The 13,444-nt window shown below is 38.4% G+C and overlaps 1 protein-coding gene across 5 annotated transcripts in view; it reads right to left on the bottom strand.

Annotated features, from left to right (window-relative positions):
• Positions 1 to 9,680: 9,680 nt before the first annotated feature.
• Positions 9,681 to 13,444, bottom strand: part of add3a (adducin 3 (gamma) a) — a 96,681-nt gene continuing 92,917 nt past the window's right edge. For 4 of the 5 annotated variants that reach the window (XM_072384526.1, XM_072384527.1, XM_072384525.1 and 1 more), the window contains one exon: positions 9,681 to 12,668. In XM_072384526.1, the coding sequence (XP_072240627.1) occupies positions 12,427 to 12,668 (242 nt within the window). In that variant the 3' untranslated portion in view covers positions 9,681 to 12,426. The remainder of the gene's footprint in view (positions 12,669 to 13,444) is intronic. The other variant, XR_011915361.1, reaches the window with a different exon arrangement.

Below are 13,444 nucleotides of genomic sequence, written 5' to 3'. Positions count from 1 at the left end.
AATCCAATCCAGCCCTCCTCATGTCAGTTTCATTGACTGCAGTCATAAGAAGGAAAATCAAACCTAGAACACTGCAGTTTACTTTATCCCACTTCAGTCCAACCCAGTCGTGTGGCCCAGTTTAGTTTGGAGTATTCTGGTCAATTCACCCCCACTCAAACAACACCAAATCAAACCAAGATCAACACATTTCAGGCCTTTTTCCATCTCTTCCTTCCTGTAATCCCTGGTTTCTGGTGATAAGGAGGTCATGTCGTGTGTAGTGCGCGTTTGTAGTGGACAAGGGACCATAGATCACAATAAGTAGCACAACTTCTTTATTTTCTGCTGAAGATGCACAAACACAAGCTGACGTCATCCTCTTTGTAAAAGAACATTGATCCTCACAACAGATCACAACTAAAGCAACAAATGATCAGGTCAGCAAGGAGACATTGCACTGACACTCATCAATATACTTGGAGGTCAGCAAGTATGTTTGGTATCAAATAAATGCTGAATTTTACTAAATGCTGATCAGAAGTCCAGTTCATCCTACTATTCTATTGAGTCATTGACAAGCGTAGGGAAATAGGATGCTATTGATCTCTAGTGGATTGGATTTCCAGTTGAGAGAGGATACTGGTCTCATTGTACAATAGGAGGAGCACATAACAAAGTGGACTATATATAACCCATAACAGGGAGTCAATAGCTGGGAGAACAAATGATACTGAGGCTAAATGCAATCTATGCAACTAATTCTTCCCATCAATTGCCAAATTTGTCACAAGGATTTCTTAATGGTGGGATAATTTAAAGAGGTCAGAGGAAGCTGCTGATGGATTTTAGGGTACTTCATGTCCATTGTTGGTTATAGTGTGACCACTTCTAATGTTGGTATTTTCCTCTCTTTTTAAAAAAAATCTGTACCACATTGTGACATTGCAGATTTCTACTCCTCCTCAAAAAAACTTTTGATTATCTAATCTTTTTTTTTCTTCAGGCTGCACTCTGTTCAGATATACTTGTACAAAAATGATTAGCCTCATTTGCAGATAAAAGCTTTAATAAACCTCCATCTGTACAAAACTATAGACTACCAGCTACACTCGAAGCACCAGGTTTGACGTCAGAGGCTCAGCAAATGACAGCTAGTGGGATTTCTTTTTTTTAGTCTTTTAAAATATTTTCTGTACTCAAACAATAACCAGTAGAACAGTCAAACTTAATGACTAGCAATGCTGAACATATCGGCGCATGTAGAAGTTAAAGAGCCAAGTTTACTTCAGGAGTTTATTTGGATCCAACAAAGCAAAAGGGAGAGAGAATGGATGTTTATTGGATGCCCAGAAACAAAACTAAAATTAATAAGTTGCTTCATAACTGCAAAATGTGCAAACAGGCAACATTTTGCTAAAACAATTTTGTATCAGTGTGATATGGCATCAGTTTATGTACTCATTACCACTGCAAACAGCTCAGTTTGATTCAGCTGAGTCTTAAATTGATGGAAGATTAATTGTGCATTCTACTTATTTGTCTATGCATCTAGTATTTATACACTCTGAAAGCAAACTGTTCAACGAAGAAATTAGTTCCATGGATGGTTTTCGATCTCTTTAGACTTCTGTTACTCCATCATTAATGCAGAATTTGATTTTCCCATCCAATTCAGGGATTCAGACTATTAATATATCAGTCACTGGTTTATTTCTCTGTGCACAGGCCATTGTTCAGAACTTCATTATGTCGCTGACCTTGAATGTTGATGCTAAAAAATAGCATCAGGTTGCCTGTTGGAGGAGCAAAGATTGAACACCCAAGATAAAAGCCGCTCAGGAAATTTCCTTGCCTTGGTTTTTAAAACAACATCTGTTATGTCTGTCTGAAGCCTTCAATGAATGAAAGATTAAGGGGCCATAAGTGTGATCCTTAATGACAGCTCAAAATGAACATAATACATCTTCAAGGATTTGATAAAGCAGTTGATCAATAACACTGACTCCACAAAATAGTTGCCCTCAACAAAGAAACACACAGGGAATAACTTGCGTTCTAGAGTCGGTCAGTGATGGAGGACAGTGCAAAGGAACCATTACTGAATAAACTCATGTCAACAAATCTGGTTACACAAGCTACAGAGGATCAAAGGAGGTTGAACATGCCCAGTCTCACAACATAATGTGTAATAAGTACTTTTATCCACACATGCAAATCACGTTAAAGGTGTATCAACTAAGATATTTAAGTTTACTTTTTATCCCTAGCCCGAACCAGATAGGCCTATTTACTCATTCTACTCCGAAGCATGTATTTTCTATGCCAAACCCCAACCAATTTGGTGTCTGAGCTTGGTTCTGTTCATAGTGTAACACCACCTACTGTGACTAACCAAAAGCAGCTTTGAAATGTTATAGTTGTGCAGAATCAGTTTTGTGACAGTTTCACATATTTAAAAATGCAGTCCTGATAAAATTGGCAAAGTAAAAAATTAACCTTTTTTTTGTCTTGAAAATAACGTTTGTTATTCATGATCATTAGTATCAGTTTTACACAGTGCAAAACATACACATTATCACTTTAAAAGTCAGACATCAGTGATATTTGAGCCCAGAAAGTGTACTAATTTCCAAACTTGCATTTTGTGCTGTGGAACTAACTATAGCTACAAAATCTAAGGTGAGACTGAATTAAAATGAGCATACTTCATAAAATGCAAATATTGAACTCTTTACCATCATTCAGTGAATTAATTAAGTAGACCTGATTAAATGCATGATCATTGCCTTGCAGGTTGCTAGCTTGATAGAGTAGGAAAATGCTGTGTGAAATATGCTGACACTGACCTGCATATGTCAACACTTAACATCTGTTGACTCAGATAGATGCAGCTGCTGTTAATGGAAAGCACACCACAACTTTGAAAAAGGCAACTATTAAGCTACAGCTGTTTGGCTTAGCTTAGCATAAAGTCTTGGAATAAAAAAAAAACTCAAAAGCAACACTATATCTCAATATAAACTTACTTATAAGTTATGCCGTATCTTTTCTGTTTAAAACGCACAAGTCTAAGTGGAGTGCGTGTCCCATTAGCAGACTTCCCAGAGCCTAAATTGTCACCACGAGATTTAAAAAAGCCAGGCAGCTGCTCACTAAGCACCAGCTAAACATGAAAGCTGATAGATATTTCTTTTCATCTAATTCTCAGAATGAATGTAAGTTGCATAACCCTGCTAAATATACATGAAGTCACCACTCTGGGCGTGTGTCTGATAAAAGCATCCACAATTCAAGAGCTCATATCAGAAGAGACATGAACATTATCAAAAAAATATAATATTCTGAAAAACAAGCTCTCAAATTCACGGCCCGTCGTCAAGTTAAGATCCAGCCTCTTTCATGGTTTCACTCAGGGGAGGTAGGAGAAACAAAAATAACACCACTTTGCAGCAGTTGTGTGAATTTGCACGAGTGTGTGTCTGTGTGGGTGGTCCCCTGTGGTGTGCATTTGCACTCAGACCTAACTGACCCCTTATGTTGTTTATCTGTCCCTCATTCATCACAGTGGCATCTGGGCATCACTACAGTCTCTGGTGAACTGTGAGGCTTTGATTGGTGGGGTGTCTAGCCGGGTGTGTCTTGGTGGGGTGATGTAAGTGCTTGTGTGTGTGAGAGAGACAGTGTGTGTGGGGGTTGTCTTCCCAAAAAAAGACCTATCATAGTTTCCACACCCCCCCCAGCAGCTCATCCATCTGGACACAAGTAGGTTTATCATTTTGACACTCGCAGCGTGGTACAGTCTGGACAGTAGCAGAGAAAACCCTCTTTACCTCTTTACTGAACATGATGCAATAGGATGGATTTCTGTATAATGTATGTGTGTTCGTGTTCATGTGGGTTTGTGATATTGGCCAGTCCTTATGTCTAAACAGAATTGGACATGCAACACAATATTTCATGTTTATATAATATTTCAAGTTTACAAAAAAGTACATTCCCAGTTCCTGGGAATGTACATTGCAAGGCTGCAATAAGTGACTTGTTGCAACAAATGGGGGTTCATTGGAACCAGGCCAGTAATATGACAGGGTATGCAAAGAGGCCCTTAGAGAGGCAGAACAAAGATGTGCAGAGGTAAGGGGAAAAAAAAACTGTCTACAAATTGTGCAGAAATTTCAGAATAAGGTTCCCTAATATGAAACTGCAAAGACCTTGAATATTCCATCATCTGCAGTACCTGATGATATGCAATACAGAGCATAAAAAAATCAGAGAATCTGGGAACATCTCTGTGTGCAAATTACATGGTCAGCAATGCTATATGGAATGAACTTGACCTTCAGGTCTTCAGGTGCCACTGCCCTCAAAAACGGGCATGATTCTGTCACTGGAAGTCATTGTGTGGGCTCAGGAACACTTCCAAAAATTGTTAAGAATAAGCTCCTTGTCCCATTCACAAATGTAGGTTAAACTTTATCATAAAAAAAGAAGCCATATGTGAACATGATCCAGAAACGCTACTGTCTTCTCTGGATCAAAGCTATAAAATGGACAGAGGTAAAGTGCAAAACTGTTCTGTGGTCAATCAAAGTTTAAAACTATTTTGGAAAATCATGGATGCTGAGTCCTCTGGACTAAAGAGTAGAGGAACCATCCGGCTTGTTATCAGCACTCAGTTCAAAAGCCTGCATCTCTGATGGTATGGGCATTCATTAATGCCAATGGAGGTGACAACTTGCACATCTGCAAAGGCACCTTCAGTGCTGAAAGATATATATCAAGTTTAAGAGTAATATATACTGCTATTCAAACACTGTCCTTTTCAAGGTAGGCCTTGCATATTTCACATATTTCTGCCAGATAATGCTAAACTACATACTGGATCTATTACTACAGTGAGGCTTTGCAGTAGAGGAGTCAGGGTGAGGGACTGACCTGCCTACAGTCCAGATCTTTCACCAGCTGAAAACATTTCATGCATCATGAAATACAAAGAAAACACAGGACTGTTGAGCAACTAGAATTCTATATCAGTCAAGAATGGGACAATGGGAGTCTAACGATAATTGTTCTAAATTCATCTCCTGTGTGTCAAAAAAGGTTGTGACAACCTTTCATATGATCTCTTGATACTGAAATAGTAAAATGTTTCACTTTGAACAAATGACATGTTCTCTGTGTTGTATTGTGAGAAGAATATGTTTCTGAGATTTGCAAAGCATTGCATTTTGTTTTTATTCACAGGTTGCACAGGGTCTCAACTCCAGTGGGATTAATAGTTAAATCTTTTTTGTCATTGTCCTGTCTACTGTACATTTACAAAAAAAAAATCTAAATCTAAAAAATCTAAATACCGATCAACCCTTGAGTTAATCTCTGGAGCCAGAGCGAGGCACAATTTCAACCATAAGACAACAAAATACTCACTCTAACGAACAGCTCATACAATTTTATTGTTCACAACAGGAAAGTTGCCTAATAAAGTGCTTTATACTGATATCACATTCACTTACAACAGGACAGGATTACATTATTATATACATATATATATAGATATATATATCTATATATATATGCAAAACATAAACAATCATCAGGTTTCCCTCATCTCATTCTCTCATCAACACACTCAACTGCCTCTTTTTCAAGCTTCTAGATACAACGATCCAGTCAAAGTGCTTTTTCATTCTTAGTTTTACTTACTTACTTACTTCTCAATCTCTAAAATGACAGCAAATTAGTTTCTTCTTCAACATTTAAAGATTCAAGCATTTATTAATGTGTAAAACATAAATAACTTAAAATATACAACTGCGATCCAGTATCAGTGGGAGCTCAAGCTGCTGCTATAAACCCAGTAAAGTGATGAGAGGATTGCTGAATTGACTGACTTTTTAATATTATCCAGCAGTAGACATCATAAGAAGAGATTGCAAGTCCACAGTGGACCAGCAGTAATATCTGTAGCTGCTCAGCATCGGAAACAAACAAAAGCAAAATGAAGGTGAGGACAGTGCAGCAAGTTTTACAACAAAATGGAAGATTTGGAATAAAAGAACTGACAGCCAACACACACGGTCTTGATGTTGGTTTTTGCATATTTTGGTTTGCATCTTATAGTATAAATACAGTAAAGGCACAATGGCTGTTCATATGGGCACCCAGGCTCAAGTGGCAGGACACTGGACAGTCCATGTCGTGTTGTGACCGTGACTGCTAAGCACCAATATGAGACAGGCCTGTGAAGTGTAAAACAGACTGTTTGATGATAAGAAGGGTCTGTAGATACAGCAGGGGGAACTTAAAGCAGCAGCACATTTTTATGCTTTTTGACTCCTTCAAGTGGAACTCCACCAATTTTATACACACATTTGTCTGTTTAAAAGTCATACGAGTGTTTTGTAGCACTACAGATAAAAGTTATCCTTTTTTTTATATCAAAAGCCACCAACACATATAATTGTTTGGCAAATGCAACAGAAACATGCATTAGACACTAAACAAACAGCAAACAAGGCCTCGTTTGGGGTTATAAGTTATCATCTTGGAGACCTGGCTTCGACTCCAGTGAGATAACTTTTTTTCTCACTTTGTCTGCCTTGGACGTTGTGGTTTCATTCACTTGTAAGAGAACATTTTTCCAATTCCCTTCTTCTTTGAAGTTTAGGCACTAAAACAGCTTGGTTAAGGTAACAAAAGGGCCATTGGTTGGTGTGAACTAAAATCTTTCAATCCCCAACATGTTCTGAGCAAAGTGCTGGTGTTGAGGACAAAGCGAGACGGGGCTTTTTCAGAACTCTGTTCAGATTATATGTATCTATAGTTTCTAGAAGAGTTTTCACCTTTCTGTGTTAGATCAACACGGAGCCTTTATGTGCATTTTGAGCATTTAAACCAGTGCACTGGTGTGTCTGCGTCGCTAAGAAATTAAAGCACCAGTTTAAAGATGTTTCTTTGCCTCTGTTTTGAGTTTCTTTGTGTACTTCAAACACTGGTGATGTAACTTCAGTTCTATGAGAATTTGTAGCTCACTTTGGGGCAAACAAAAGTTGAGCAATCATCACTTTTACTTTAATAAATGTGATGCAGAAAAGAAGGGACAGGTCAAAGGAGATGAAGACACATTATACCATGCAGTTTAATCACAACTGTAGTGGTGTTTGTTTGTGAAGGCAGGTATGGCCAATAATCATGTTCAAAGTTTTTAGAGCTGACCATTATTGTTTTCTAACTTAACACAAATAGTTTTATACCTCAACCAAGGGATGTTTTTTTTTCTAAAGCTAACAGGAAGTGACAACTTTATAGCAAAATGGTTTTGGTGATGGTGAGGTTGTTACAAAAGAAAAAATATATATTTCAGCCCTAATCCATAATTTTCTAACTCTAATCAACTACCTAATATTAGCTAAACATAACTAGGAAGTCTCAAAAGTGTTTCAGTAAAGTTTTGGTGTGTTTCTTTACTGGATGCAATTATGAGCTGTTTTCAGAGATATGAACAAATGGCTGTTACGGCCATTTCAATAGGAGGATGAGCTGAGACTAAAGACAACAAGCCTGGAACAAAAAAAAAAAAAAGATGGTACATCTGGTTCTACAGCATCAGTTGCTCAAAATCCATCTCTGCTTTTTAACCTTGTTAACACATCCATAAGATATTTTTCATGTGTTACAAGGCATATCATGAGAAAAATCCGCCTTCTGTGCTGTCACTGAAGATTTCTTCTTTTAATCTGCAGAGCACCACCTGCACACTCAGAGGTCAGACAGCTTGCATGTTTCGCATTAAGTACTGGAGGAACCAGTCTTGACAACTTGCTGCACACTAAAAAAAATCAACGTGCAGTAGCGTAAAGGTACATATGCTTTGTCCTTTCAGATGAACTATAGAAGGGTCATTTTTAGCTCCTATGGCTATAGCTTAAAAAGAACAATTCTTCATCCCTAGAGACTAAACTGTGCCTTTGTGTACTGGTACAGTAACGTATCTGCCATGTGATGTTAATCTGGAACAACCACAACACTTAGAGACAATTTACAATCACCTATTACAATCACCTAAAACATGCATGTTTTTGACAGTATGTACCCAGAAAAAAACAGTATATAGGCACAGGAGGAACATGAAGACTCTAAACACAAAGGTCACAGCTGAGATTTGAAACATTTGTTGAAAGGCAGCAGTATTTACCATTGGTTGTCAGAGAGGATTTTGTACCTTTACATTTTGACATAGGTCAACAGTATTTACCTGAAGGATCATTACTTGACTACACAGGTTATTTATCTGCCTTTTGGTACAGAAGTGAGACCCTTGTTTCTGTGTGTGTGGGTGGGGCTTTACTCATGTACTACAAAGAAGCTTGTGCAATCAAGTGGAGAAGTTAGCACAAGCTACACGGAGAATACAGAGAAAGTTAGGCCAAGTGAAGAGCTGCGGCCCTCAGCCGCGAGTAAGAATTGCAAGCTGGCAGAGCTGCAAAGGCCACCAGCTGGGGGAGCTTGCTGCAACCAAACCGAGCTAGCTGAGATCCTGTTGACCAGCAAGAGGTACATTTCCATTCTGAAATCTCCTCTTCTTAACAATCGTGCTCTCGTTCAAATTACCCCAATATCAAAAGAGCCTTGTGTAAATAGAGTCAGAGTAAACATTGCAGACAGTGTCATCTGCTGGGGGGTGGTGATATGGGCGGGGCCAGATTAGCATATTTATAGACCATACAATCATATCGAAAATGATATTAAGGCCATTACATTTTTTTTTAAGTCAAAAACTCAAATGTACAGTTTTTAGGGACATATGAGCTTTTAAGGGGATTTAAAAGTGCTGGAGTGGGACTTTAAATTGTTCATTGTGAGCCAGGCAAAAGAATGCAGAGCTAAATGGGTGGAGTACACTGTCCTAGTAATGTTGTACATTTACATGTGAACTGCACTCACAGGTTGCATGTATATGGGTGCATTCATATATATGTCATGGTCCATGGCCCATTTCCAAGTGCATAGGTAGCCATTGTTGGAAATAATAAAATGCTTAATAACGGTCAATAAAAACAAAGCGATAAAGCGAATAAATGTTGAACAATAGTGTTTTCAAGGAACTGGTTTAAAAGATGCTTTGTACCACAAGTCCCAAAGTAAACAGAATGGTAAACTGCATTACAGCACAAAAGTAAAACAGTTTCATGCTGAAAGAAGAAGACAAATTGCCAGAAATTAGTGGTGTACCATCTGAATGAAATATCTTCTTACATAATATTTCTTCTAAATTCCAGTACCGGATCACCTATTTACATGGCCAAAAGATCATGACATTATGCATATCTCCTGGTGTCGGTAAATGTCCGATATCATGATTCCATAATTACTCTCTTTCTGCTTTTACCATGACTGTAGAAATTACCGTCACATTCACACGTAATCGATGTCAAAACTTTCAGTTTTCACACATGCATAATATACATTTTCATGTTAACATAAAGAATACAGATTTTAAAGGCACCAGTCAATGTTTTTCTTTCACATTCAGTGTGAAGTAATTTGTTGGCAAAAGTCCCACAACTGTGTTACAGGCTGCTATGAGCATTTTCTTCTCGATCCATGATATGGCAAAGTAAACAAGTGCATGGATTATGTTGAACTTAACTCGAATGAAATGAAATGTGATGCACAAACACGAAAAAAATGAGCTTCCATTTCTTAAAATACAGTTTTATTTGTGAATTTACACAGGTTAGCAATACATCTAAAAGCAACTCCATTAGATAACCATTTATATAGGATTTTCACAGGTCACAAAGTAGCTTGGCTCATTCTGGCATGCCAAAGCAAAACTCGTTCTTTTTTTAAAATTTTTTAAAAATATTTTTGAAATTTTTTAACCAGAAAAAAAAGGTATTTAGAGAGGCATGAGTAAAGCAAGGTGCAAACAGTTGGAAACAGAGGAGGAGAAAATGGATGCAATGCACATTCAGTTCATCTGGGAACATTTTCCGCTAATAAAATTGTTAATAAAAAAGAAAAAGAAGCCTAGTGCTCTCAGCAAACTAAAAGAAAAAAAATGTACTGCAGTACAAATGGAGGATGAAAGAAGACATTTCCAGCAGGAGAGATGCAGTGGAAGAGAGGAAAAATAAGACAGTCTGAGTGATAAAAACATGGTGTGTTAGTGTCAGGTTGTCCATTCTCCCTGCCCCTCTCTACTACACACACATATGCACTTCCATTTCCAAACTCACACCTTCTCCTACGTTTAGTTGTGTGACCTCAGCTCTTTGCCCAAAGCCAAAAAATTGCTATCATTTAACACAGCTAAAGATGCGCCCCTGCACCCTCCCACCCCAAATCCAATACTTCACATTGCTAGCTGGGATATTGGTACATCTAGTTAAACTGTTGGGGGAGGATATGTAGCAACCCATCACACTTTAGCTGAGCAGAGTTCAGCTGGGGGTCATCTGACTGTTGCAACATGATTGTGTTTACAAGAGAAATTACACGAGGGCAGGCTCTGTAAATAATGTCCGGCCTTGCGTTGTGATCAAATAAAAATAAAATGTTCACATGACCTCCTACAGTAATGTTCCAGTTGTTGGAGGAAATGAATGGCAAAATAAGCAAGGAAGCAGAGCTGTGAAGGTGGCAACTTGTAAAACTATAATTAAGTTGAGATTTTGGAGCCTGAGGGGTGTCGATGCAGTCATTGCGGTGATTTAACAGAGGTCCTTATTGGGGTCATAATGCCTGTGCAGGCAGATGAGAATCACAACCCTTGTCATATAAGGTATTGAAGGAAAATTACAACAGGGCTTGAATCTTCTTTTTTTTTTTTTTAAATAAACAAAACAAAACACACACACCACACAAAAGACATCCCCACTCCACTCTACCCATGATTCTTAATTTAGCTGGTGACTGATGATTGTTTGATGTTGTATTTCGGCAAAAATACTTGAGAAGTAGAAATCTTTTTTCATGTGTGACACCAATGAGATTATCTCTCTTTCGTTATTCGACCCACTTTCTCGGTCCCGACCTTTCTCAGACACCATGCCTTAACTTCCTACTTGCACAACTTCTACCAAATACTTCACAATCTCCTTCACTGGTGAAACCACTTGCGACTGACATGTGTGATATATACCACAAGAAAAAGTGCTGCACAACAGAGTAAAAATATATAGTTCAAAACCTATAGCCAACATATCCAGTTTTCATATATCTGTGTTATATAGTAACTTTGTGCTCTGAAGATTAGGATATAACTCGAGCAATCAGGCATCACTACAGAACATAGCCAAATAAATTCAGTTCTTGCTAAAAAGAGAAAACATGCGTATAACATTTGAATTCTTTGAAACTTAAAAATGAGTAAAAAACAGGGTCAACTAATACCCAATTTGTGTTCAGTAAAAACAATCCAATTTCATGAGATGAGAAACTAGAAACAAACAGTGATGCTTTACTAAAATGAGATTGTTTGTCCCCCATTCTTCCATTAAATTTGGCAAAGAAAATAAACCAAAAACACTGAGATGAAGAAGACAAGATATGAAAATGCTACATAAATATGAGAATTGTGATAGGCTGCCAGTCTTCATCCTCATTATCCCTAGTCTCACAACCTTTTCACCTGTCTGTAGTTCAACCACAAGCAGCTGAAGAGAAAGCCTGCACTTTAAGTAGCTTGAATAATGTGAGAGAGCCAGATGAAGAGAAAACTTCTCCCACAGTAAGTAAATCAACACAGACCCTCTGGCTGTTTTTTTTTTTCTCAAAACGAGTTTTCCAGTGTGACTTGAAATTTTATGTGGCTTCTCAGATCCCTATGCAGACTCAGGGAGAAACATAATCAACTTGTGCAGTTTTAAAACACTCATGCTGCAATTCAATCATTTCAGAAAATCGGACTATGAGGGAAATACACAGAGTGGCTCGAAGTTTAGTTTTCAGCCTGGGGAGAAAAAAAAAAAAGGAGGAGCCGCCAGTTATTTAGGATCTTAATGGCCTGAAATGACACTTCCAAGGAGCCCTGCTTAGAGTACTGAGTGATCAGGTGTGTAGACACATTAACATCTGCCCTTTCTCATCCCTCGTCTGCTGCAGTTTTTGTTTGTGGACCAACACATCGACCCCAAAAATTTCCCAAACATACTTGTTTCTTTGCAAAGGAGAGATCTATTCTTTCTTTCTTTCTTTTCTGTCTCTCTCTTTTTTTTTTTTAAACATTTTTTGCTGTTAAATCGATCTTCTGCCTTTTTGAACATAAAACCTGTTGTTAAAAAAAATCAAATCAAATAAAATTAGAAACAAAAGACATAAAAAGACACTGAAAACAAGGACAAAACAAAGACATTAAACAGAAAAGGGGGCTGTGGCCCCTCTTTCTTCTTCAAGCAGTCGCTTTTCCTGCCAACCCAGGCGTCTGCTGCCGGTTTGCTCTCAGGCCTCCGTCTTCTCTTTTTTTTTGTTTTTCTTCAGAAAGGACGGGGTGCGGAACTTCTTCTTCTTCTTGGTGTTGGGTGACTTGGAGGGGGAGCTCTCGGGGGACAATGCCTCCTCAATCTTCTCTCCGGAGTGCACGGTGATCTCCACGCTCTCCACGCTGGTAGTCAGCTGACTGACACGCTTTGACAGCTCCTCATCATGGTTGTCCTTGCCATTCATCAGGCCCCTTTGGTTCTCTGAGAGAAGGAGGCGGTAAGAGGCAAAACATACCCTATTAATAGATGCACACATTTAATCAACACCTATATGCTTTCCATTGATTGTTGTGACAAAGTAAATGTTATTACTTTGTCTGTGCAGAACAGTGTGTAATATGGAAAAATAAGCATTTCATGGTGGTGTCTTCAGTTTAAAGTTTAAAAGTTTGGAGCCCTGAACTAAATATTGTAGCTTTTCCAAAGCAGGATAATATTTTAAAAGTGTTCTTTTTTTTTTAGTTGAGATTGCGAGGCTCTTCTGTTAGATGTACTAAACACTCCACCTCCATTAATTTTGTGTTGAGCTTCCACTTCCTCCCACTCTCACGGGAGATAGTGTTCTACATATTTCATAATATCCCCGTGTAAAAACCCCAGTGACCTGATAGCCCAGAGAGTCTGCCCTCCTTTCAACTTAACAAAATGGAGCTCTGAACAGCAGAGTGAACCCACTCCCGTAATGAATGTTCACATAACAGGCCTGATAGTGTCACATCCTTTTTCTCTGCGTTGGAACTGCAGGTTAGGGAATCAAGGACATTGCTATCATGTTACTACACAAAAACATCCAGGCCTTCTCAGGTTATGTTCATCCTAACTAAGCACACAGGGCGACATTAAAAAGCAGCACGTACAACAACTGACCTGGTTTCAGCATAACAACTGGCTGACCTCATAACGGTGGCGTCAGAAAATATGGGCCCCCTGAGTCAATGTGCTGTCACTGGATAATTGCTATTGTGTGGTTTTGCGTG

This window comes from Leuresthes tenuis, unplaced genomic scaffold, assembly GCF_036924035.1.
Source record: "Leuresthes tenuis unplaced genomic scaffold, fLeuTen1.0.hap1 SCAF_4, whole genome shotgun sequence".
Taxonomy (NCBI): Eukaryota; Metazoa; Chordata; class Actinopteri; order Atheriniformes; family Atherinopsidae; genus Leuresthes; species Leuresthes tenuis.
The sequence above is the reverse complement of the archived record's forward strand: the minus strand, read 5'-3'. Positions and strand labels throughout refer to the sequence as shown.